The sequence below is a fragment of the Leptidea sinapis genome, chromosome 18 (assembly GCF_905404315.1).
Source record: "Leptidea sinapis chromosome 18, ilLepSina1.1, whole genome shotgun sequence".
NCBI lineage: Eukaryota > Metazoa > Arthropoda > Insecta > Lepidoptera > Pieridae > Leptidea > Leptidea sinapis.
In genome coordinates, this window is record NC_066282.1 from 3,270,188 (window position 1) to 3,296,549 (window position 26,362).

The following is a 26,362-nucleotide window of genomic DNA, read 5'->3' on the forward strand; positions in this document are numbered from 1 at the left end:
TTATTATTAACTGACACTAAAATGTAAAAAATAAATAAACAAACTACGTTTAAAAAACCGACTTCAAAAACGGAAAAGTATCAAAAACGGAAAACTATCAAAAAACTAAAAATTTAATTAATACACCTTTATCTTTAATATTAATAAAAAACTATTTTTTGTATGTGCTACATATTGATAGCTTTGAAGTCTGTGTCAAGCCAAATGCAAGTACCTACACTCGCCACGCGTGACTTTGAGCGGGATAGCTTCGTCTAGAACAAAACAACCCAAGCGAACAGACACGCGTGGCCAGACAACCTTAATAATTACAGTAAGTAAGCTGTTTATAATATTCAGTTTTATTTTGTTTAGGGCTTGGTACCGACTTAAAACCTATCAATAGGTAGCACATAAAAATAATAGCATTGTATTAATATTAAAGGTAAAGGTGTATTAAATTATATTTTTAGTTATTTGATACTTTTCCGTTTTAGAAGTCGGTTTTTTTAAACGTAGTTTTTTTTGGTTTCTTTAGTTCCACACGTGTATTAAACGAAAATGAATGTTTATTTCTTTTTTTCAAATACACAGGTCTTACAATTGATATTATTCTTGTTTGTATGGATTCTAGTTTTACTTTTTGAAAAAACCAGCGATTGGGAGATCGAAAAGGAAGAACTACAAAAGAAAGAACAAGTGCCTCAATGGTTTTTTACCTAAGAGATGCAAACGGGCAAGAGGCTCACGTGATTGGGAGTGGTGAAGCAACCGGCCATGGACATCCGCAAACACCAGGGGTAAAGAGATGCGTTGCCGGCGTTTAAGTTGGGAGTATGCTGTATGCTTGAAGGTCCCTAGGTCGTATCGGTTCAGGAAAATGGCTGCACGAGGCAAGAACTTCCTAGTAAAACAGGCGATTGTAGATGTAAACATGATGCTGGTGGGATTTCGCATTTTGACGTAATGTTAATGGAATTGCTGGAATTTGGAAAAAAACAGCAAAATAATTTTTTCAACCCCTATCCGTATTTCACTCCATATAAACCTACAAAACAAACAATACAATACTATTAATTCCTGAGAGTTATTTCGCAATGATTTCCATCGAGGCCACTGAATGAATTTCTTTTAAATAGTTTCATAGAATTGGCTACATTCCATTTATAATAATCATTAGATAAAAATCATTCCGTTTAGTGCAAGATAAAAGTCGTAAACTTCACATTGAAAAAAGCGCACGGACCTGCGCAATGACAATGGCTGTCATTGCGCATGCGCAGCGCAAAGCATTCACGCGCGATTTTAAACATTTACTGTCATATTTATTTTAGTAGTAAAAAGTATTTTACCTAAGCCACAGCACATAATCGGCCATTGTGACACTCGGCTTCGCCTTATGCCACTGGTACTCATGATACAAAAGCTCTCTTACTCGGCAGTTTAGCATAAATAAGTACTTTGTAGTTGCGTATTTTTGAGAAAAGCCATATAAATAGATACAGAGCAGAACTCAACGTACTTATATTTAAAAGTCGTTGTAATTAGTTTTATACAGTAATATTTACAATTCTTGTACGCATTACTGTGTTTTGGTCTCAAGGGCACCATAGCTAGTAAAATTACTGGGCAAATGACACTTAACATCTTATGAGTTTGTTGCGCCTATTCTTCTCAGGTCTGAGGCATTCATTTTGGAACGGGTGGTAGTTTTTTTGACTTCCAATAAGTGATGTCACATCCTATTTTGAATAAAAATATTTGAATTTGAATATGTCTCAAGGTGACGAGCGCAGTTGAAGTGGTTCAGATTTTTTTTGGTTTTCCAGAATACTGAACGGCACTGCATTGTAATGGGCAGGGCGTATCAATTACCATCAGTTCAACGTCCTACTCGTCCCGTCCCTTATTTTCATTAAAAAATCATACACATAAAATTCTTATTCGAGATACTATGATATTACGACATACAGATATGTAATCACTTAGCAATTACCAATCCTTTAAGTTATCTCCGTGCTGTAATCAATTGAATATCGGAAAGCTATGAATCGAATTGACTGTCTGGATGCAACTAACATGGGGAACACAGCCGGGACTCACGATTTATCCCTGTAATATCTCTCCCGGTCGACGTGAGCCACCCGCACTCGCGACAGGCGAAGAAATTTCACAATTTATCAAGGCATTACTCCAGTTAAAACACACACAAGCACACACAAACATAGTGTCAACTCTTCATAACGAAACTGTTTGCTATTAGCAGTATCAAACATACACTGTCTTACTCGAAACGTTCTTTTTATTATACTTCACTTTTCATGAAGTGGCTTTGTATTTTTTTTTTTGGAAAAGGAGGACAAACGTGCGTACGGGTCACCTGGTGTTTAGTGATCACCGCCGCCTACATTCTCTTGCAACACCAGAGGAATCACAGGAGCGTTGCCGGCCTTTAAGGAAGGTGTACGCGCTTTTTTTTAAGGTACCCATATCGTATCGACCCGGAAACACCGCACAAGGAAGTTCATTCCACAGCTTTGTAGAACGTGGAAGAAAGCTCCTTGACATCCAGATGGTCGGGATGATATCCTAACTTGTGGCGTGTCGTGCGAAGGTGGAATTTATGTGACAACTGGGTTAAAAATATATTTCCAACGTGTTCTTCACTTGCTAGGGTTCCATTACCAAAGTGTCACCAGCGGTGTATAATAATGTCACGAACGTCACTTGGAATTATCGCGAGTCATAAAATTCTATAGTTACCAGCGTAAGGGAATCTCAACCCTATATCTCTAGTACTAAGGTCGAGCATGATATAACCAACTGTTAAGTAAACATCTTGCTTACTTATTTATTCATTCTTGTTTTTTGTTTATTATTTACTAGACTGTTCAACAGCATTTGAGAATAATTCTCAGGGGTATATATTTAGAAATAATATGATAAATCCTACTAATATTATAAATGTGAAAGTTTGTATGTCTGGATGTATGTTTGTACTTCTTTAACGCAAAATCTACAGAATAGATTTTGATGAAACTTTACAATAATATAGCTTACACACCAGAATAACAAATAGGCTATAATTTATAAAACTATAGTGTGAATTATACAAAATATAAAAGAAGTGTGATTGTTACTAATGAATACAACTAGCGCCATCTCTTATCAACTAGCAAGGAAAAGATCAATACAATTTATATGGCAAAACAACGTTTGCCGGGTCAGCTAGTTAGAAATAATACAATATTAAAAAATATTTGAACTCAATTTCCGACCAATCGCTCGTTACTACTCATTGCTTAGGGCAATGACTGACGGACAAGACTTCTTAACTCAACTATACCTAGTAGTAGGCACTGCAAAGCAACCCTAGAAATTCAAGGAGTGAACTATTTGTGCTACTATCTGGTTAGATTAACCAGATTTAATCACATAGCTCAAAAAATGGCACTTATGAATGTTAAAAGTTTTATATTTTACCATTTACCACCACATGTTGTGTAAATGGTAGAATGTAAAAAAAAATGTAAGACTTTGCGATGTTTTTAATATTTTAATTTCGTCAGACGGAGCTATAGAATGTGAGGTTGCCCATTGGGTCTGCCATTAGGAAATAAAAATAACAGTGAAGAGATTGTGATTTCTATTTTTTTTTATGAAAATAAGGGACGAGACGAGCAGGGTGTTAAGCTGATGGTAATTGATACGCCCTGCCCATTACAATGCAGTGCCGCTCAGGATTTTTGAAAAACCCCACAAATTCTGAGTGGCACTACAACTGCGACCGTCAACTTGAACATAAGATGTTAAGTTTCATTTGCCCAATAATTGCACTGGCTACGGCGCCCTTCAGACCGAAACACAGTAATGCGTCCACATTACTGCTTCACTGCAGAAATAGGCGCCGTTGTGGTACCCATAATCTAGCCGGCATCATGTGCAAAGGGGCCTCCTACTGGTAATGGCATTTCAATTACTAGTTACAATAAAAGAGCGCAAAAAAAGAATGCTGGGAGAGTTTCGTGCGCCGCTGCTTCTCTCTCAGAGCGCCATTTGTTTCCGAAGCGGTAGTAGTATCTACTATATTAGAAATGACATCAAAAAGAATTCTAAAGGAATCAATTTGAGTAAATAAATGCCTTTTATGCCTTTTTGCCTTTAATGCCTCTTTAACCAACTTGCATAAATAAAACGCAAACGAAACAAATACATACTTTAATTCATAACTGAAAATATAAGTGCAGGAATACCAGTGACTTCAAAGGATTTAATCTATCGAAGGGAAAAGCCCTGTGCCTCCATATCCAAGACCTGCGGTAACTCATAGAATCTTTTACAATTATTCATCATCTTCACGTTGTCTTCTGGTAGAAAGTTCCAAATTATCAGGTCCTCCGCCCACGTTGCTGTAGCTGTGAATATGGAAACGAAATGATTCAAATACATCCACATTTTTTATATAGATTTACTTTTAAAAATCTCAACCATCAACATCAACAACATCCAACTCTCATCTCATCCAACCCATATATTATATGGTTATGGTTTGTAAAGTGGCTTTGATGCAGTTCAGTTCAGCCCTGTTATGCTGCGACCAATGTGATCTATTGTGATAGCTACTGTTAACTATAGCTCACTGCAAACATTGATTCTTTTCTTATTATATTATTTATTTAATCAAAACAAATCTTATAACTATATTTACAATACTACGACTACATAAAATTAAAACTATCATTACGTGGAAGCGTACCAAGAATACTGGCAGCATTACCCCGTTGGATAGCAAGGCTGATCCGTTGACCGAAATAGCTGCCAGCGCTTGGGTTTCCAGTAGCATTATTGAGGCGCGAAGATAGTATTTTGAACATTCTCCGCGCCTCTGGGCCCCACGGGCCAAGTGTCTCGACACCAAACGGCACAAAGATGTATGACTCACTGAGACCAACATATTTGCGACGCTTGCTGTCTTCGGCAGTCGAAGCAGCAGCCCCAGCACCAACTGACGTAACTTGGACATGAGAAGGAGCCAGAGTGTCGACGTAAGTAGCGTCCCACACCAGCGCCCTTCCCCGTGCCCAAGCCACCAGCGTCATTCCATCAGGACGCTTGCCATCGCGGCGGGTAATACCATTTGGCTCTAAAACAGCTGGTATATTAAGAGCGGCAAATGCCCTGCGGATGACTTCATTAATGCTGGCGTGACGACTGATACGGCCTGCCGATTTTAGGCAGGATAACCCGTGGCGTCCAAGAGCATCTACCTGAACGCCACATCTACATTGATGTGGTTCATTCAGTTTTATACCTAGCCGGAGTGATACGCATATTGACAATGTCATATTGTCATGTAGCGTTCCAATCGGCGCAGAAGGCAAGGCTTGTAACCAAAATCCCGACTCATTTTCTGTCACGGCCAAAAGACGAGCACGCTCTGTTATGTCAGTAGATGAGATCAAAAGATCATCAAAGGCTGACTTACAAAGAAGTGCGTCCCATGCTTTTTGACACTTTAAATCGTCTGGAAAATTTTGAATGTTTGCAATATTTAACCAAGCATTGTTAGCTTCGTTCAAATACACAATCTCTGAGTTACCTGGTACATGATTTACAATTCTAGTAACCAAAAGCTGCGCACTATGAACTGAAGATAGAAATGCTGGTAAGGCAACGCCCGAAACTTTCCGAGTACCCAAACCACCAAACCGTATCGGTAAAGAGGCTTGCGACCATGCACGATCTGTAAACGCGCAATTCAAAACGGTTTCTAAAATATTTTTAAGTGAAATATCAATCACATCAAGCAAATTTGGAAATTTCCATAACGGGCTAGACCTTAAGAGGTACGTAAATTTTGGAACAAATAAACAAGACCGAATAATAGTTAAGGCCATATGAGAATTAATTTTTAATAATCTGTCCGAAACATTATTAAATTTTTTAATGTGATCGTTTAATATCGTTGGAATTGAAACAGGAAATAATGGAGCTCCAAGAAGGTCAAGTGAATTCTTATCCAAAACTTTAATATTGGGGGCCAGAACATTAAATTTATTGGTAATATCAACCCGGTCTGAAATTTGGAATTTTTCGCCGATAAAAAGCTCGCATTTCGAAAAATTTAACTCAAGGCCGATTGAGCTAAAACTTTCTATTACAACTTTCAAATCATCTAAAACAGAGTCGACTTCACCACCCAAAATACCATCATCCAAGTACCAAACATTAAATTTTGATTTTAGTTTTGTTATGGCGGAATGAATGGCAAGGCTAAATATTGCTGGACCAAGAGGGTCGCCTTGCTGACAGCCAACAGAAGACCAAATATTATGATTTTTGAATAATAATTTGGATGGTTTACTACAACATTGCCGAATATAATGATAGATTGAAGGAATTGAATTTTAACTTCTCTCAGCAGAGCTCCCCTATCAACAGAGTTAAAAGCATTTTTCACATCTAATTTTAAAAAGACATCACCAGAGTTCCTCTCCAAAAAAGTTCGCGCAGCGTGGACTGCAGCTTCGCAACCACTTTTGCAGCCGAAACCCAACTGAGTTGGAATGAATTTAGTTGATAGGAAAGGAGAAATATGTTTACAACAAATTTTAGAAACAAGGCGTCGAAATGTGCAGCCCACGGCTATAGGACGAATACCACCAACTTTTTTCTTAAGAGCACATATATTCGCACCATATAAAATTTCGGTAATTTCGGTATTAACTTTTCCAGAAAGCATGAGATTTACTAAGAGAACAATGTCCTCAAGCAACGCTCTACCCGCATCCCCTGTGGAAGGACATACCAGATCTTCCAGATGCTGGGGTGTCAGTCTATCGGGGCCGCCGGCAGAACCAGTCTTAAAGGACATTATTGCTTATAGTACATCACCATCATTAGCCCGTAGATGATTATCGGAAAAAGATGGTTCCGGAATAACACAATTAGCATCTGGTGATGGGTGTTTACTTTGTAAAGCCAAAAGTGTTTCATTTGAGTCGGGTGCCAGGATATCATTTGAAAAAAGTATAGATGCAGCACCTTTCACGTCACCGTCATTAACTTTCTGTTCTACTTTTCGAAAAATGTTGAATTTTGAATTTTGGTTACTATTTAAAATATTGCCAAAGATATTTGGGTCAGAACAATTTGATTTTATTTTCTGTGTGAGTGAACTGTGGTCATCTTTTTTTGCATGTAAATTTGAATATGCGAACATGAACAAACAATTCTTTTCTTGAATCTTATTATATCTTTTGCAGTGAGCTGACGTACGAGTATCTCAAATGGTTGAAGAATTGGACTTCCCAAACAGATGCTACGTTTACGCATTAAAGGACCATATTCAGAGAGAATGTGTAGCGGGGTTTCATCTGCACTATTACAGAATCTACACGCTCTGCAATCTCCGAGACCTAAGATTGAGAGGTGTTTGTTTAATCTGCACTGCCCCGTTTATGTCCTAATATAGGCTGGAAAAAATCTACGAACGCAATTTCTACCGTCAAACAGTTCAAGGCAAACTTTAATTGAGTTTTAATGGCGCCGTAGCCAGTTAAATAACTGGGCTGATGTGACTTAAAATTTTTCTTTCAATGAATCGTGATCGACACTGTTAAGTTAATTTCTTCTACACTGACAATGAACACATTGCGAGGTACAAAATTTGCACTGTCCATCAAAATATTACTGAATCTATTGTTTTTTTTATATAAAAATAAAGGACGAGACGAGCCGAACATTCAGCTAATGTAAATTGATACGCCTAGTCCATTACAATGCAGTGCCACTCAGGATTTTTGAAAAACCCCAAAAATTCTGAGCAGCACTACAACTGCGATCTTCACCTTGAACATAAGATGTTAAGTCTCATTTGCCCAGTAATTTCACTAGCTATGGCGCTCTTCGGACCTAAACACAGTAATTCTTACACATTACTGCTTCACGGCAGAAATAGGCACCGTTGTTGTACCCATAATCTGGCCGGCATCCTGTGCAAATGAGCCTCCCATTGTCAGCTTGATATGTTAACAAGCACTACCAACGTCATGAACTGCCATAAGATATCACAATTAATAATTACATTTATTTAACTAATTCATCAGTTTTAGTGATGTTATTTTATATAATTATCACTGATTAGGAATAACTAAATTTTTTTTCGATTTGTGTAAGTTGGCACTTCAGCAGTGCCAACTAACAGTTCGTAGCTAATGCTACGACCGTCTACCGTGATAATTCACGGTAGACGGTCGTGCCCTAAGCCAGAGCGCTAAGTTCGAGTAGGCATTACTGACTATGAAATGTAAGGGGAAACTATGCCCTAATTATCAGTCATTATTGTAAGGCTAAGTGTAATCTTTAAAATACAGATATAATAGTTTTATTATGTGCATTTAAATTACCTCCCTTCTACATTAGAAACAGAAAGGTTGGGCCTAGAAAATCAGGCTATAAAAATGAAAGCGTTATCCAGTTCAAGATTTCTTCCGTGTTCTGTAGGCATTACGATAAGAGTCCAAATACTATACGTCAAAAGACATAACATTCTTATGGCTGTTGTAATAACTACTGATCATAGACTACAAGATGAACGTGGAACTATCGAGGGAATGTTCTTAAGAAATCCGCTTTCTGTGGGTCGGGGTAAACTGGTTGATGCCGAAAATATATCACCAGAACTAAAAGGCTTACGATAAATTGCAAATGAGTACTTACTTTCAGGAGATCAAGGCTATAAAAGGTGTAATTGTAAAACAAAATTTACTATAACGAAGTATAGTCAGTTTGTCTTACTCAAACAAATAATAACTATGTAGTATTGTTTTGTTACTATACCTAATTACTACCTAATTACATCTTTATTGTTTAAATAATTCATTGCTGTGGGTACCCACTGGTTTCGGACCATTATGGACCTATATTTGGAGGTCCTTTATCAGGATGAGTGTAGTGCGTCCGCGGTATTTAGAATATTTGAATCTATTTTTTATGCTCATAATAAACACGGGTAGATTTTGTGTTACTGTTCCTAGGCTGGTTGTAATTAATGCAAGTACGAAAACAGTGCGATATGAGAAATTACAATGGTAGTTTCTGAATACAATCAGTAAGTGTCTTAAAAATACAATTTTAAATAAATATATATGAATATGAAAATTTTCCCCTAAGCCAAGTGGTTCGTCACCCTGATCACTGAGCGAAAGTCCCGGGTTCGAATCCCAGTACACGTAAACATTTATATGATGAAAATCAATGATAAAAAAAAATCTTGCCCCGCACAGCCACTTTCTGGAATCAATTACTGGCTGCGGTTTTCCCGAACAGATTAGATTTACGGACCTTCAAGAAAAAAGCAAACTCCCACCTTAAAGGCCGGCAACGCATTTCTTGACACCTGCGGGCCTACCATGAACTCTTATTGCGATTCAATTGACAACCTAAAATGAACTGCTTTGCTATTTCGTACCACGACGTGATTATAGCTATCTAATTTAGGTTGACGTCAAATCAACTGATTAAATCGCAATGATGTCAATTGAATGTCAGAAATGATATCAACTGAATCACGACCTGATTTAGTTCGTTCATTCATTCGTACCATGAGGTGTTATTTCAACCTAAACTTGCTTTGTTGCTTCTTCCTTAGAGGAAAGTGAATCGTGTTGTTAATAACTTTTAAAAAATAGTGAAAACATAGAAATGAAAAATTTTATTGATTAAAGATGAGATGAAAATACTTTATTGGACTTTTTTGTAAAACAAAATACTGATAATAAATACCAAAAATGAAAATACTAAAGACGAGGCAGTAAGGGCCCTATAGCCTGTTCGCAAGAACGAATTAAAAAAAATGTACTCAGTGGTCCTGTCAAATCAAAATTCAATGGAGGTGCGTTCATAACTCGTTATTTTTACGAAAACACATAAGCAAACATTTAATTTGTAATTCAAAGAACAATATCTATTTACATAACTATTATTTAAAAAGTATAAAAAAGGGCTTAATGGTTTATATTTTGACGCAATTGCGCAATTTTAAAATGTATTTTTAGTATTTTCTACGCAAAAAAACCGCTAAAATCATATCATTTTAGCTTTCGAAACGCAATTTTATTTCGTTCATTCTTCATAAGATCCAAACGCCATTCAGTAAAAGGCACTTCATGGTACGAATTTTAGTGATTCAGTTTAGGTACCTAAACTGAACTGCATCGGATTCGCATCGCTTATTAAAAGTTGATGGTAGGCCCTCTGTTGTTGTTAATATTGGGGTTGAAAGTTGAACAAAGCATACATATATACGTCACTCGAATGGTTTGCTGAGTTGGACGAGCACTCGCACCGAATGCTAGAAGTCGTGGGTTCGAGTCCCGCATCGATCATAAAATTTTGTTTGTGTAATACTGACCAAGCTTAGTTCCGTCGGGACTGAGGACCATTTTCCTCACCCGATCGAGTTGCATCTTGTCATGATTTCCCCACTGGTCCACCACCGTCGACGGACCACTCAGCACCAGCAGCTGCGACCTGGTCTTTCCTGGTACACTCGCTTCATCTGGTGATATTTTAAACTTGATCACCACGGACGAGTAAAAAAAGGATTCTGCGCCGTGATATTAACAAGTGAAGCAACTTTATGCTAGTGTGTGTGCGGTTACGGGGGATACCAGTTACATTTTTTCTCCTTTAAACAATCAAATGTGGTGACAAATACTTTGTTTTTATAGTTTTTCACAACGCGCGACGGTATTTTTAAAATATTTTATTGCGACGCAATCTGATGTGTCTTGTATTAGTGTAAGTGTGTGCGTGGGGCTATGTATTTACACGTTTACCGGCTTGATTTGGTGCTTCACTGTTATGTGAGGTGACAAGGAGTCCTTCTTTTTTTACTCGTCCGTGCTTGATTACATATTAGGTGCGAAGACTTTCCTACCACCCGGGTATAGTCCAAGTCATAACCTGTTCCTCATTAAGCATATATTATAGGATTTACCAGATATAGACAGCATATAATATAATATTACACTACTTAGTCGAAAAACACGTTTGTCGAAAAAGCTTTAACCATACATACAAGCGTTACAAACCAAATATACCCAAAATACTTTGGCTCAACTGTTTTTAAAATAAAAATAAAATAAGACTTAAAAGTCATGCACTAATAAATGTTGCTATAATATACATCATTGTCATTTCAGCTGACAGGCTTATCAAAGCCTTTACCTAATGATTTCCACGATGACCGATCTTATAACCCATACGACTAGACATACAACATATACGATAATAAAAGGATAAAAACTTACAAATATTTGTCATCAGGCAACAAATATGTTACATGTATACACCGTTATTGATGAATCATTTTAAAGTGAAACTTTTATTACATCGTCTCAAACTTTTTCATCTGTGTGTTGCATGTCGCGTGACGGTCGGGCGGCGCCTATAGTTCGCAGCAGCTGACCGTGTAGACTATTCCTCTCATACTCATTTGTGCCGGTACTCCACGCTATTTTGTTTGTTTTTGTCAATTATTTTATATATAGTTATTTATTAAACCGAAACTTTTATTCGCTTAGTCTACTTATACTATTTCCCATTATCATTCCAATTTTCCAAGTATAAAATTAAGATTGATAAAGCGATTTTTATACCCCTAAAGATATATTATTTCAAAAATTTTTAGTTAAATGTCTATAACGTGAAATAAAGTTTCACTTTTACCGTGGTTTCATAAAACCACTCAATTTTTTTTGTTATTTGGTATGGTAACTGTATCATTACTGAATAGGTTTATGAGAAGAATAAGAAAACAAGTAGCATGCGGATTATCGAAAAGTTATGTAACAATTACATTCATACTTAAGTTATTAAATTTTTCTCGAAAAGTGAATGCTTTAACCGGCAACCGGTATAAGAAAACAATACAAAAAACACTATCATTATAAGTGTTATGTCCATAATTTGAGGCAGGATTTTTGAAAAGTTAATAATCTGTTATTTTGCAGGACAAAAAAACCACTGCATACTTATAATCTATCAACTATTCTTTATACCCCATTCTTATTTTCTCTATTAAAAACTTGTTTATAAATCTATAGTGGCCAGTGGCGATTGTTAACGATATGTCGTGATCATTACTTGACCAATGAGCATTCATTAACGGCCGTTCACAATGTACTATCTACAGATAGAGATAAATTACTACCTTCTACTGTCAGTAATTAACTGTCAATAATCTGTTGTTGACTTTTCTGTCCCAATAAACTTATCGAGAATAACTCACCTTATCCGTACACGCTGTCTGTCAATGGGAAGAGGAATAGCTTACCAGCGATAGAAGTTTGTATGGAAATTGCAATTCACGCGTCCCAATATAAGGTAATAAGAATGACTTCTCGGGTATATTGGGACAGCTTCATATTATTGACAGTAGAAGGTAGTAATTTATCTCTATCTGTAGATAGTATATTGGGAACGGCCGTTAAATTGGGACGCCTGAATTGCAATTTCCATACAAACTTTATATCGCTGGTAAGCTACATGTCGTTCCATTGACAGAAAGCGTGTACGGATTAGGTGAGTTACCGTCGATAAGTTTATTGGGACAGAAAAGTCAACGATAGTTACGATTTTTTATCTCAAGTAGGCCACAACCGGAGTTAGACTGAATATTGTGAATGGCCGTAACTCGCGCTCGCTGACCTCAGTTAGTTGACTAAATTGTTTTTATTACGAATATACAGGTATTAATACTAACAGGTTCTAAAGTTGAACTCTTATTTACTTACTAGTACCACAATACAAGAATAGTAGCGTAACAGCGGTCTATTTGAAATTTATCCCAACATGTGGGCGGAGCGCTAGGGTTGGTACATACAAATAAATAATAGTTTAAAAAACTAAAAAATACGCTTTTATAGAAAATCCCACTCAACAATAAAAAATAAATCTTAATAAATTTGAATTAAAAATAGTGTAAGAAAAAATGATTTTATTGTAAAAAAAGCGCGGGGTGCATGGTATCAAAAGTTATAAATATTTTATGAACAGATATGAGTAGAAGGGTTATTTTGAGATAATATCCTGACAAGCACTCCACGCTTTTTTTTACAGTAAAATCATTTTTTATTCAAATTTACTAAGATTTATTTTCTATTATTTATTTTCTGGGATTATCTATAAAAGCGTATATTTTTAATTTTTTTTAAACTATTATTTATTTTTCATTTTTTAGTTTTTTTTTGTTATATTGAGTTGTCATCGGACCTTAATAAGTATACCAAATTCGAGTTAATACAACGTTTTGATGGGGGTCAAAATCATGTTCAAAGATTCCGTTACATATGAAGGTAATAAAAGCGTATTAAAAAGATTGAAGACGGAGGAGGTATAGCGTAGCTAATTTAACTCGGACTTGTGAATGCACCCCTTTTCACGGACCTAGCGAGCAGTTTCGGCGTGGCACTCAATAGTGTGTCTTCCCAAGATTGCTTAGCAGCCGCGTAAATCGTATGTATGTGTGCGTGCGTCTATTCGAGCTCTAGTATAATGTGAAAATACTGTTTTATTACTGTATTACGCTAGTACTTACCTAGATCAAACATACTAAGTACTAATTCGCCAGACCGTTTACTGAAGATCATCGTATCGAGACAGAGATTACTGTGTATACACTTCTTAATTATTCCAGTCGGGGCGTGACAGATAGCTATTTGAGACCTGAAGTCATTCATCAGGCCTCCAATTCCAAGTAACGCAGTACTCCATGGATGCCAGCATAACTCCTGAAGCCAATGTTAAATGTTTAATTATTTATTCTGTCATTAGAAGCGGAGGAATTAGCTCAAAGAAATAAACCTCCATACAAAACAAAACTAGGACAACTGCGAGTCGGACACACCAATAGAAAGTCCAGTAAAAATTTAATTTGAAAACAAAATTAATGTACGATGCGATCTCGTGAGGGTTGAGCAGGTTGTCAACTGTAAGGTAGATCCTGTAGATGAAGCAACAACTAACAACTCTCAGTTGAATAAGCTACGGCACCCTTCAGACTATTATCTACCACGCCTAGTATCTGGGTCTCGAACGATTGCCAATTCCCCGGCCATCTAGAGAGCAAAGCCAAATTGGCTTCGAAGAAACTGGGCGTCAGAAATAGAGCACGGCAATACTGTAAGCCGGCCCACATTCTAGCGCTGTACAAAGCGCAGGTCCAGCCACATATGGAGTATTGCTGTCATCTCTATTCTGGCGCGCCCCAGTATCATCTCGATCCATTTGACCGCGTGCAACGCAGGGCAGCTCGAATTTCCGGGTACCCAGTGCTCTATGAATTTATCATGGTGTGTGTTCCGAAGAGCTGTTTCACTAATTCCTGCCGCCGAATTCCACCTGTGCGCTTTTCAAGGAGCTATCTTCCACGTACTACACGGCTATGGAATGTGCTTCTTTGTGCGGTGTTTCCGGGACGATACGACATGGGTACCTTCAAAAAAAGCGCGTACACCTTCCTTAAAGGCCGACAACGCTCTGGTGTTGCATGAGAATGTGGGCGGCGGTGATCACTTAACACCAGGTGACCTGTACGCTCGTTTGTCCTTCTTTTCCATAAAAAAAGATATGTGGCGACTTCTCTATAGTGTTAACTACATACCTGTATGATATTGTGGTGTTAAGTGTAAATTATACATATATAAAACTTATCTGAAGCTAATTCGGGCTAATTATTTATATCATTAACTGTGGACCAGGCCTAATTCACACACATCAACCCCACAGACTAAAACACATTATAATTGTCTACACATTACTGCTTCACGGCAGAAAAAGGCGCCGTTGTGGCACCCATAAATTAGCCGGCATCCTGTGCAAAGGAGCCTCCTACTGGTAAATAAGTTGTCTGAATACACAAATTAAATTTATGAACGATGCGAGTCTCGAACCCGCAACCTCTCGCATTCCGTGCGAGCGCTCTTCCACTGAGCCATTCGAGTGACGTACAGTTCATAAATCTTGATACGTCTTTGTTCAACTCTCAGGTTGTGGCTTCATCTACAGGATCTACTTTGTAGTTGATAACCTGCTCAACCCGTCATAATAATAACAAGGTTGTATGAAATCAGTATTTTTTTTTCTTTACCTTAATCTTCCACTGATCAAATTTTAAAATTGTATAGTAGTTGAGCGCTGGCCAACTGATGATGTGTACTTGATCGGAGTTGAGAGTTAATGCAGCGACGTAGCGAGCATCGGGTGATATTCGTAGTAAACTGATTGAAAAGATCTTCTTACAGAATACTGACAGTCGACTGCCTGAACGAGTGTACGAAGATATAAGACCAGCCGCACACGCCCTGAAAATTATTTTGTTACGGTATATGAATCTGCAAATAACTTATCATTTTTAATGAATACATCAATAGTTATAAGATTCTTTATTCAAATTCTTTAATATTTTAAGTATGTTTAAGTCGAACGTTTAAATTAAAATAAAAAGCAATTCTGTGGTTTAATGAAACCACGATGCAATCATGCATGTGAAACCAAATCATGCATCATCATCAGTCAGAAGACGTCCACTGCTGGACAAAGGCCTCCCCCAAAGATCTCCACGACGACCGGTCCTGCGCTGCCGTCATTCAACGAATTCCGGTGATGTTGACCAGTTCGTTGATCCATCTTGTGGGAAGCCTATCAACATGTATATAAGCATAAAAAGAAGTCACATAAGTTTTCCTTTTGCAAATAGTTTAATCGAGTGAAGAATCTTAATCTTTTCACCTTCGCACGACACGCCACAAGTTACGATATCATCCCCACCATCTGGATGTGTGGCGGTCCTCCACAGTGTGGTTTTCAAGGAGCTTTCTTCCTCGTACCACGAAGCTGTGGAATGAGCTTCCTTGTGCGGTGTTTCCGGGACGATTCGACATGGGTACCTTCAAGAAAAGCGCGTACACCTTCCTTAAAGGCCGGCAACGCTCTTGTGATTCCTCTGGTGTTGCAGGAGAGTGTGGGCGGCGGTGATCACTTAACACCAGGTGACCCGTACGCTCGTTTGTCCTCCTATTCCATAAAAAAAAAAAATATCTATGCTAGCGCCAACTAGTTATAAAATGCGTAAACTCTCTTGAATCTCAAAAATAATCGACAGAAAAGGCCTTGGTCAGGTGTGGGGTTCGAACCCACCCTCCGTCTCGGGATCTAGAGCGTGTATCTGGCGAATTACATCATCATCATTGAGAGTTCAATCAAAATAGAATGTGTCCATAGACGACTCAAACACTACTGGCAACATTAGGTCTTGGTACAGTGTGTCATTTTGTCAACATACAAAGAACACAACGAATGAAAGAGAAATAAATGTCTCCCTTCTCATTTTCTCGCTTTGCTACACAAACGAAAGTGTAACAGTGGTTCTCTTTCGCTTCATAGTTAACTTTTACCGCCTTTTGTTATATTTTGAACCGAATTAAAATTCGTAAAGCGCTCTTAGTGTAAATATACAAAGTAATGCAAGCAATTGGAAACATGGAATAAGAACTCTTAGTCGTTGCAACAGTCAAGAGCCGGAGCGCAGATTCCAAAAATTTTATTGCAAATAAAAATTTATAAACAAATTAAGCGATTCATTAAACAGAATATTATGCTTACGCAACAAAGGAATTCCCGGTAGGACTCCAGTCAATCGCGGTTACGGAGCAGAGTGACTTGACCCGAGTTTTTGATAAACTACACGGACATGGGCACTCCTTCCCCAACTTATTGTGCGTATTACAATGCAATTCTACCATCTTTTGAGTCCCAAACTGAAAAAAAATACGAAACGTGTTGAATCTATTAAAATGCAAAAAATTATCATCTGGCTTAGGTCAAAATTATATTTATATCCACATTTCTACATAAAACAGCCGATTTTTTAAAATGACATCTATAATTTTATTTGCGACCCATCTTGTAATGAAAATACCTTTAATGTAAATGTTATGTATCAAGTGATTAATATACCTTGAATAGTTTTGGCTTCCATGTATATTATTATGCACTGATGGATTCGGTATTTGTTATGTACGAAGGGATTAAATAAGGGCCTTATTTAATATGCCCGGGTGCTGTAAATAATGAAAAGTTCCACCGTGATTTATATAAGCAAAACTTCAGTAAAATATATCACTCAGTCTGGTAATTTTCCAAGTGCTCGGATATCATGTATAATTAATAACTTATCCATCGAGCGTTGAAAATGGCTTCGATATATAATAATTATATTATGCATGATGTGATTAATGAAGTCTTTATTTACAATACCCGGGCATTGTAAATAATAAAATATTCTCACACTCTCTGGTAATTTTCCAAGTGCTCGGACATAATTTATAATTGATAACTTCTTATCCACCGAGCGTTGAAAATGGCTTCGGTATATGTTATGTACCAGTGATTCATGAGGGCCTTACTAACAATGCCAGGGCATTGTAAATAATAAATGGCTATAGAGTGGCTAATATTAGGTAAACTTCATTATGTATCGCAACAGTCTGGTAATTTTCCAAAAGCACGGGCATCACGTATAATGTACATTTAATAACCAATCCACCAAGCATTGAAATTGGCTTGGATACATATTTTCTTATATACCAAGTGATTCATTTTCCAAACGCTCGGGCGTAATGTATTTGACTAATCAATCATAATTCTATCACAAAATAGAAGCTTAGTAGTTTTGTATTCCGGGCAAATGGCTGTGGATTATGTTGTAATTAGAGGAACAGACGTTAGTAAAGTATCAGGAACAGACGTAAGTAAAGCCTCCAAATATATTAAGAAGTTTGGAAAATAATTCTATAGAACGAAAGGGAAAGAATATGTGTAGTGAAGTGAGTAAAAGTAAGAGTAAAAGAGATGAGAGAAAAGAAGCTGGCTTTTGTTTGTGGACCAGGCTTAAAAGTGACAGAGAATACTATGCATATGGGAATACTATAGCAGTACTCTACCCAAGATCACATAATGAATACTTTGAGGAAAAACATGTCTGATTCTCTGCCCCTCTACTGGTCAAGGTTCGTGTCAAAATTGTAATTTTTTAATAACTTTTATGATGTGGTTAGTCATTAAGTTGCATGCAATATTTTTGTAAAAACGGGTGGTACGATTAATTTATCAGTTACATTCAAGATTTTTCCTAAGGAGTTTTTTAAGGACGTAGATATTTTAACGGTTGCCTCTCAATATATTTATGCCAATGTAATTGCATGTGCGTCAGAATTTAAATTTGTTTGAAAAGAGAAGAAACATTCACACATACAACACAAGACACTAACGTAAATTATGTTCTGATTATTGTCGTCTTCAAAGAGTATATTCTTCTTTTGTGGGAATGGGTGTTCGCATCTATATATATAAAAATGAATTGCTGTTCGTTAGTCTCGCTAAAACTCGAGAACGGCTGGACCGATTTGGCTGATTTTGGTCTTGAATTATTTGTGGAAGTCCAGGGAAGGTTTAAAAGGTGAATTAATATGAAAGTGTTCCGAATTAAATAAAAACAACAATTTTGTTTTTCCTTTGATGTATCCCGTCGTGCGATATTTGTTTTGTATCGACATATATTCTATGAGAGAATTTATTGACGCACGGTTTGACAGTTCTGTTGTAAAATAATTTCATTACAACAACCGGGAGCATATTTTACGAAATAATTCTTGATGTTATGAAATATTATTGACAAATTCATAAAAAACAGTATTTTATTTATTATATACAAAACAACGTCTGTCGGGTCAACTAGTTTATAGTAAAATACTAATTTGCCTGCAAGAATCGCCCTTTAATGGATTTAAATCAGTAATCAAGAATATTTTAATAAAAAAGGCTTATTACACTGTGAATGATTGCCTGAATGACAAAAGGGCGTGGCTGTTTGGTCAAGCGCAGGGAGAGATGTATACTGTCACAATGACATAATAAACAATTTAATTAAGATTTTTTGTTTATAATTTTTGACAAGTACAAGTGTTATGTAAACTACTACTACTATCAATGTTATAGGCAAGTAATGCTGGTAAAGTAATTAATTCAATTCAATTCAATTTCTTTATTTGCGATATCATATAATGTTCTTCATATTATCATCTAAGTACAGGTTGTTACGTTCATTGCGTCAACAACAAATTTTTACTAAAGTTTTTTCACGGAAAACTCGAGAGTAAAGCTGGCGTGGATACTATTTATTTTGGCATAATTAAAAAAAATCAATGTTTTTTTTCTTCTTAGCATTTTTCAGCATCAAATTGACCCCTATTTGCTTGATTGATCAGTCTACGTTCAGTAATTCCCACGCTATCTTAATGTAAAGTTAGCGTTATTGCCGATTTTTTGCGATCGGTAAGAGCAAAAAAATTAATTTTTTAGCAACTAATTAGCAACAAAAAAGCAACAAATTTCGGTGTTTTTTTTTTTTCAATTTCGCTAAATTTACGTCGCCATTTTTTTAGACCTCACTTATGGCTTCATTCTATATTCATTTGGAAAATTTACGAGATAGATTAATTGATTGATTTGGACTCCAATCCATTTCCTGGCTTAAGTATCTATTGGTATTTTTATTGATATTTGTATGAATGTGACGAATAAAATAAATTGTAACCGAAATAACCGAAGAGCTGGCAGCTAACTCGGACAAAGAATAAGTCTAGCTATTCAAAGGGGCAACGCTGCCAGTATTTTCGGAATTTTACCAAAAGGGACTCCTTTTAATAATATATTTTAGTTATAAATAATTTGTTATTTTTCAATTGATATCCCTCTCTTCTGGGATTAATTATTATACAAATAAAATGAGTAACCAAAATTTATTAACTATGCGAGACTCGAAAGCGCGACCTCTCGGGTTCTGTACGAGCGCTCTTTCCAACTGAACAGTATGTGCCATAGAATTGTTTACTATTTCATTAATTCATTCTATTCTGGGTATAAAATAATTTTAAATAGATGAAGAATATTGAAACTGGAAGTTAATTCTTTAAGAATTACTATTAATTATTAGTATATTTTATTTAAAACTAACATTTATTTACACAAATAAAATATGAAAACAAAATTTACGAACGATGCGGGATTCGATCATTCGGCTTCATCTAAAGGATCTACTTACTAGCCACAGCCTGACAGTTAAACAATGCATACAAGACTTATCAACGATACGTCACTGGAACGGTGTTCTCAGGTGGAAGAGCGCTCGCATGGAACGCGAGAGGTCGCGAGTTCGGGTCCCGCATCGTTCATAAATTTTATTTTTGTACTTAATCCTAGAAGTGAGAGTTCTCACTTTAAAAACATAACGTATTGTTAACGTTTATTTATTTAAGATTACTTACAGAAACTACAACATACATTTTACTATAACTACAACATACTTAAAAAAAACTACATTTAAAAAAACCGACTTCAAAAACTGAAAAATATCAAATAGCAAAAAAATAAATTTAATACAAAGGTGTATTTACCTTTAATATTAATAAAATACTATTATTTATATGTGCTACCTATTGAGAGGTTTTAAGTCAGTGCCAAGCCCTAAAGAATATAAAACTTAATATAATATAAAAAGTTTACTTCCTGTAATGATTAAGGTTGTCTGGCCACGCGTGTCTGTCAGCTTGGGTTGTTTTGTTCTAGACGAAGCTATCGCGCTCAAAGTCACGCGTGGCGAGTGTAGGTACTTAATATTTATTTTACATTTGGCTTGGCAGCGACTTCAAAGCTATCAATATGTAGCACATACAAATAATAGTATTTTATTAATATTAAAGGTAAAGGTGTATTCAATTAAATTTTTAGTTATTTGATACTTTTCAGTTTTTGAAGTTTTTTTTTAAACGTAGTTTTTTTTATTTTTTACATTTTAGTGTCAGTTAATAATTATAATATATAATCTTAATGATAAAAAGCCGTACACAAAAAACAATTATATCATCATAAACAAAAATTTTCATAAAATGAAAACTACTGGGCCTAACAATGTAAAATTTATATGGGAACAAATGGCATCTATTCTGCATCGAATTAAAGAAAACTACGTAAATCGGATCATAAATCTCAGAGTAATCGGTGTAAATACATAAAAAAAACCGATCGAATTGATAACCTCCTCTATTTGAAGTCGGTTAAGGATAATTGCTTTCCACATAACATAACAAATTGTTTAGATTTACAACAGCGACATCTCAAGTCAATTTCCTAATATGCAAATATTGGGGTTGAGCAGGTTATCAACTGTAAAGTAGATCCTGTAGATGAAGCCACAACCTGAGAGTTGAACAAGGCATACAAGATTTTATGACGATGCGTCACTCGAACGGTTAGCTCAGTCGGTTACAGCCCTCGCACGGAACGCCAGAGGTCGTGGGTTCGAATCCCGCATCGTTCATAAAATTTTATAAGTGTTTCTACTTACAGGCAGACATGCAAAAAATAATTTAATGACGTTGTTTGTCGGCTATGAAGTAAAAACGAATAACATATTTTAAATCATCTCAAAAACAATCATACCAAAACTATCTCTCCTCTAGGATCGAATTTGCAGCACAAGATGGTGGTTCCGGCCTCACCATGACCGCTAATGCAATGCTTCTCACAATCCCATTTGTGGTATTTATTACCAAGAGCTGCTAGTAGAATATTGTCAGTTCCCCAATCCAACAATTCTGTAACTTAAAATTATATGTATTTTCATTAATCCAGCCGTAGCCTTTCCAATCCATATCTAACGCTGAAAAGGTAACTCAAATTCTTAAAACAAGGTTAAAAACTCCCGTCAGTTAGGTGTACTTGGTAAACACAAAGTATGACGTCATAGTTTACATTTTTCGCTGTTGTTTTATTTGAAATTCCCTGTAACCAATTCTTTTCAAATTTCCTAGAAATTAACCGTTTAAGAATTAATTTCATCATCAAAATAAAACTACCATCTAAATAAATTATTGTAGACTTGTGTTACAAAGAAATTAAAATTGAAATAAAAAAAAATGTTTTATTTAAATAAAATACTTTTTATATGTGTGATGTAATGAAAGTCTTTACTTTTTATTTAGATACCTTGTTTTAATGTGTATTTGTTTGAAGTCGGTATTATTTTCGGAAGAAGTTTCCTCAAATTGGATTACAATTATTGATGACATTAATTTAACCAATACAATAGATAAAAATAAAATATAATTTTTATATAATTAATTAAAATGTAATTAATTCGGTAAACTGATCAGCCTAGCTATCAAACATGAAAATGCTGCAAGTATTCTTGGTGCGCTTCCCCGTAACTTTAGTTTTAATTTATATTTTATCTAATGGTATAATTGTTATCTAATTTGAGGAAACTTCTTCCGAAAATAATACCGATTTCATACAAATACAATTTAAATCAAGGTACCTAAATTAAAAGTAAATGTTTTCTTCACATCAATGCTTTAGCACAAAAATGGCGTTGAAATTTTATTGCTAAGAAACCACATTAGGGACGGTCTGTACCTAATAACCATAGTGATGAGAAAAACTTAAAATCGTTGAGTTAGTCGGGATCAAAATCTATTCAGGTTCAAACATATCCCATAGAGTTATATTGAAAAACGTGTGTTCAGTATCTTTTTTGACAAAATTGGAGCATTGCATATGCTTAAGACATGCATGCAGGGGACGCGAGAGGGACTAGCGGGTCGAAAGTAGTTAAAAAAAAATTAGGAAAACGGTTGCCCCTAATGGCCATCCCTGCAACTTCTCGCTAATTCCATACCCAAACGCTTAAAATTGTATTTATTTATTTCAAAATATTCAATTATTGATATGTATATCAATTAACTATCATTGTGTGTATATATATATATTATATTTGTTTGACTTGTTAGTAATTATTATTTGTACGCCACAGCATGCGGGCAAGGAATGGACAACTTTTATTGTGATTTGTAACATCTTTGTATACCCATGACTACAAATAAATTATCTTATCAATAAGATCTTATCTTATTGTACTTATGATGATTTTGAGTCTTTCCTTTCTTACCTTTCTTTTGAGCTCAAAAGTCTGGTAAAAGTTGAATAAAACACTATTTATTGGAATTTTCAATAATAACGGCAATAACTTTTGAATGAACGACGCAGTTGAGCCTCCTAAAGAACTAATATACAAATAAGTCCGAATTGTATTCAAAATCTAAGTTTGGTAAAGCCCTTCCGAATGGAATCAACCACGATGAAATTTTTCGAGCCGTTCAAACATTATAAGAAGTACATACATCCATACCTACACACAAACACACCCATCATACATGCAGACGTACGGACCATCGCGGGAATAGTCAGGGAAGCTTCCTAAGACCTTAAATCGTCGAGATCTGATGAAAACTCGATTTTCGAAAAACGGGGTACATTCTTTTATTTTCTTAGATAGGAAGAAGAGAAAGTTAATAACTCACAGACACTTTGACTATATGCTGGTAGATCAAGAATATTATCAGCTGATGACAGATATCTCTTCTTGCGTGGTGCACACGGCCAGGACTGAACTATGCAGCATTCCTTCTGCATCTCATTTCCATCGTCGTGGTTAATGCCCAGTGCATCACTCAACGAATCGCAATAGTTCTTCTGCTGTTTTGATTTCAACGTCTGAAAGTTATAGAAATACTTATATTTTTATAAATGACACATGAATCATTTAATTTCATTTGTCTACGGAAAGGTTTGTTCTCCCACTAAAATTTGCAATTAAGGCAAATATTCCCGCGGTGTCCCAATAATTCCTAATTCAGGTGTGTTTTGTAACACTTGAGCACAGATTACGCGCTAAAAAATCTAATTATGAATGCTGGAATAAAAATATTATCCATCATAGGTTTTTCATAAATGATCGTCTATTCGAAATTGCTATAAAATATTCGTATAAAGATGAGATTCCTGAATTTTGGAATATCTTAGAAGTGAATATGTGAATGAACATGACTAGTCTTTGCTGGAACTTTTCAAAAATATCCTTTAACGTGACGTTTAACAAAGACCTTTTACATAGGTGTAAAAGACCTTACATAAAAAAAGGGGAAAATATAATTGCTTCAGCGTTTTTTGTAAATATGGAACGAGAAACATATAAAACTTGGCTGTATGGCCTTCAACCCTTGGCCTGTTTTTGTAATGGTTAGAGCATCGGCGGCGGAGTAGCTGCCCTGCCCATTGCAATGCAATGTCACTCTGGATTTTTGTTTGAATCCAAAATTCTAAGCGGCATCGCATTAATCGCGCTTCCCTTTGTCCTCCTCTTTCATATAACAGGAATCCATTGAAGAATCCATAATACTTGAATATAGATTTCATCATCATCATCAGCCGGAAGACGTCCACTGCAGGAGAAAGGCCTTAAACAAAGATGTCCAGGACGATCGGTCCTGCGCTGTCCTCATCCAACGTATTCCGGCGATCTTGACCAAATCATCGGTCCATCTTGGTCAAACTACACTGCGACTTCCGGTACGTAGTGGCTATTCGAGGACCTTTCTGCCCCACCGGCCATCTGTCCGTCGAACTATGTGCCCTGCCCACTGCCACTTCAGTTTCGCAATCATTTGGCCTATGTCAGTGACTTTAGTGAATATAGATTTATAGCTCCTTTTTATTAGAGAGTGCCAACCGTTTCTAGGTGGTTGAGATCAACAGATATTCAGATTTAAACATTTCCAACAGCAAACAAATGATTTGATTTGATTAAATTGAAAATGATACGATACTACTGATGTACCACAACACCAAATGATACTTTGCATTACATATGCTTAACCAGGCATGAATATACGGGCAGGGTCGTGACTAGTAATTTAATATATCAGCACTTACCAAATCCTCATCATCACTTTTATCTTGCAGCGAATATCTTCTTTTCTTCTCTTCAACACTTTCACGGGATGGAACGAATCTGTCTGCTATACTTCGTTGAGAATTACACTAACGAACATAATAACTCCTGAGTGGGATGTTACAACTAATAAGAAGTTACAACTAATATAGAATTGTTTTAAAAACAAATATTGGCGGAATTAACACTAAAGAAAACTTAAATAATTTGTATAATTATGGATTTCCGCAAAGTAACGCCTAATTCAATAAATTTACTAATAAGAAAACAGAAATCTTATATCCAATCTTATATCAAAAAAATTCATAGATAAATCAAACTAGAAAAATTATCAATGAATGGTTGAATTCAAAGGTTGGCATTAATATGGGCTTTATTTTTGTTGCTCCTAAAAAGCATTCGCGGTACTGATGATTAGCCATCATCCATTTCTTCGTAATACGCCTTTTATATTGAGAGTTGTTATTTATATATCGAGTGTTGCCACCATTATACACAATTTTACAATTAAAAAAGTCGTTATAAATAATAAAATTGACACACTTACACAAATTATCTTGCCCCAAATTAGGCATAGCCTGTGCTATGGGTTGCAAGGCAACGATATATTTAATACGATATACTTACTTAAACATACATATAAACATCCATGACTCGGAAACAAACATCCATATTTATCATATAAATTTTGAACCTACCGGGTTTCGAACCCGAGACCTGATTTAATATAGCAATAACACTGATTTAAAGAACTGTAACATATTTCTATTTTTTTACAGCATATATATATACAGCACATTAAATCACTTATTAGCTAGGTAATATACTCATAACATTGACTAACGATGTATAATAAACGATTGAAGTATTTACAAAGGTCTTTAAGGGTTATCAATCTTTGAAGGTTATGTTTACATATTTTTTAATACTTCACTAAATATGTGACATATAATCAAATTTTTTAAATCAGGTAATAATAAAAGATAACATTAGATAATTTATGTTATTAAAATAGATACATATATTTTAGTTAGAACACATCTCCATTATGAACAGCAGTGTTAGTTCATTTCTAAACGTGGGATTCAATTCTCAATACTTACAGATTTCTTTCCAAATAATTGTCTTTGCATTATGCAATGAAGTGATATTAATTACTCACAATAAATAAATTAATAAATAAACAATTTATATTCACAATAATTTAACATGCTATTTGTTTTTAAGCGATAAGCCTTTCGTTCAATACGAATGAAATTTTGTTTGCTGAACGTACTTTAAAAAATTTCAATGTACCCGCAAAATTTGTTTTTTTTTTGTTTTAGTTATTTAGAGCTTTGGTTACAAGAACGTCAGCTCAAACCAAGATTGGAATTTAAATTTTCGTGAAATTATATAAAATAAATTTTGATTAAGAATGCCTTATATTTCGAAGCATACTTTATTTAGCTATATAAATTATGCAAACTA

At 35.6% G+C, this 26,362-nt stretch overlaps 1 protein-coding gene across 1 annotated transcript; it reads right to left on the bottom strand.

Moving 5' to 3' along the window:
* Positions 1-4,254: 4,254 nt before the first annotated feature.
* LOC126969331 (protein cortex-like) lies at positions 4,255-26,025 on the bottom strand. The gene is made up of 8 exons (XM_050814687.1): positions 25,996-26,025; positions 23,463-23,655; positions 21,544-21,704; positions 16,648-16,802; positions 15,134-15,347; positions 13,583-13,775; positions 10,394-10,540; positions 4,255-4,394 (listed from the first exon to the last, which is right to left on the bottom strand). Exons 1-8 carry the CDS (start codon positions 26,023-26,025, stop codon positions 4,255-4,257), a joined length of 1,233 nt encoding a protein of 410 aa, XP_050670644.1.
* Between the last annotated feature and the right edge of the window lie 337 nt (positions 26,026-26,362).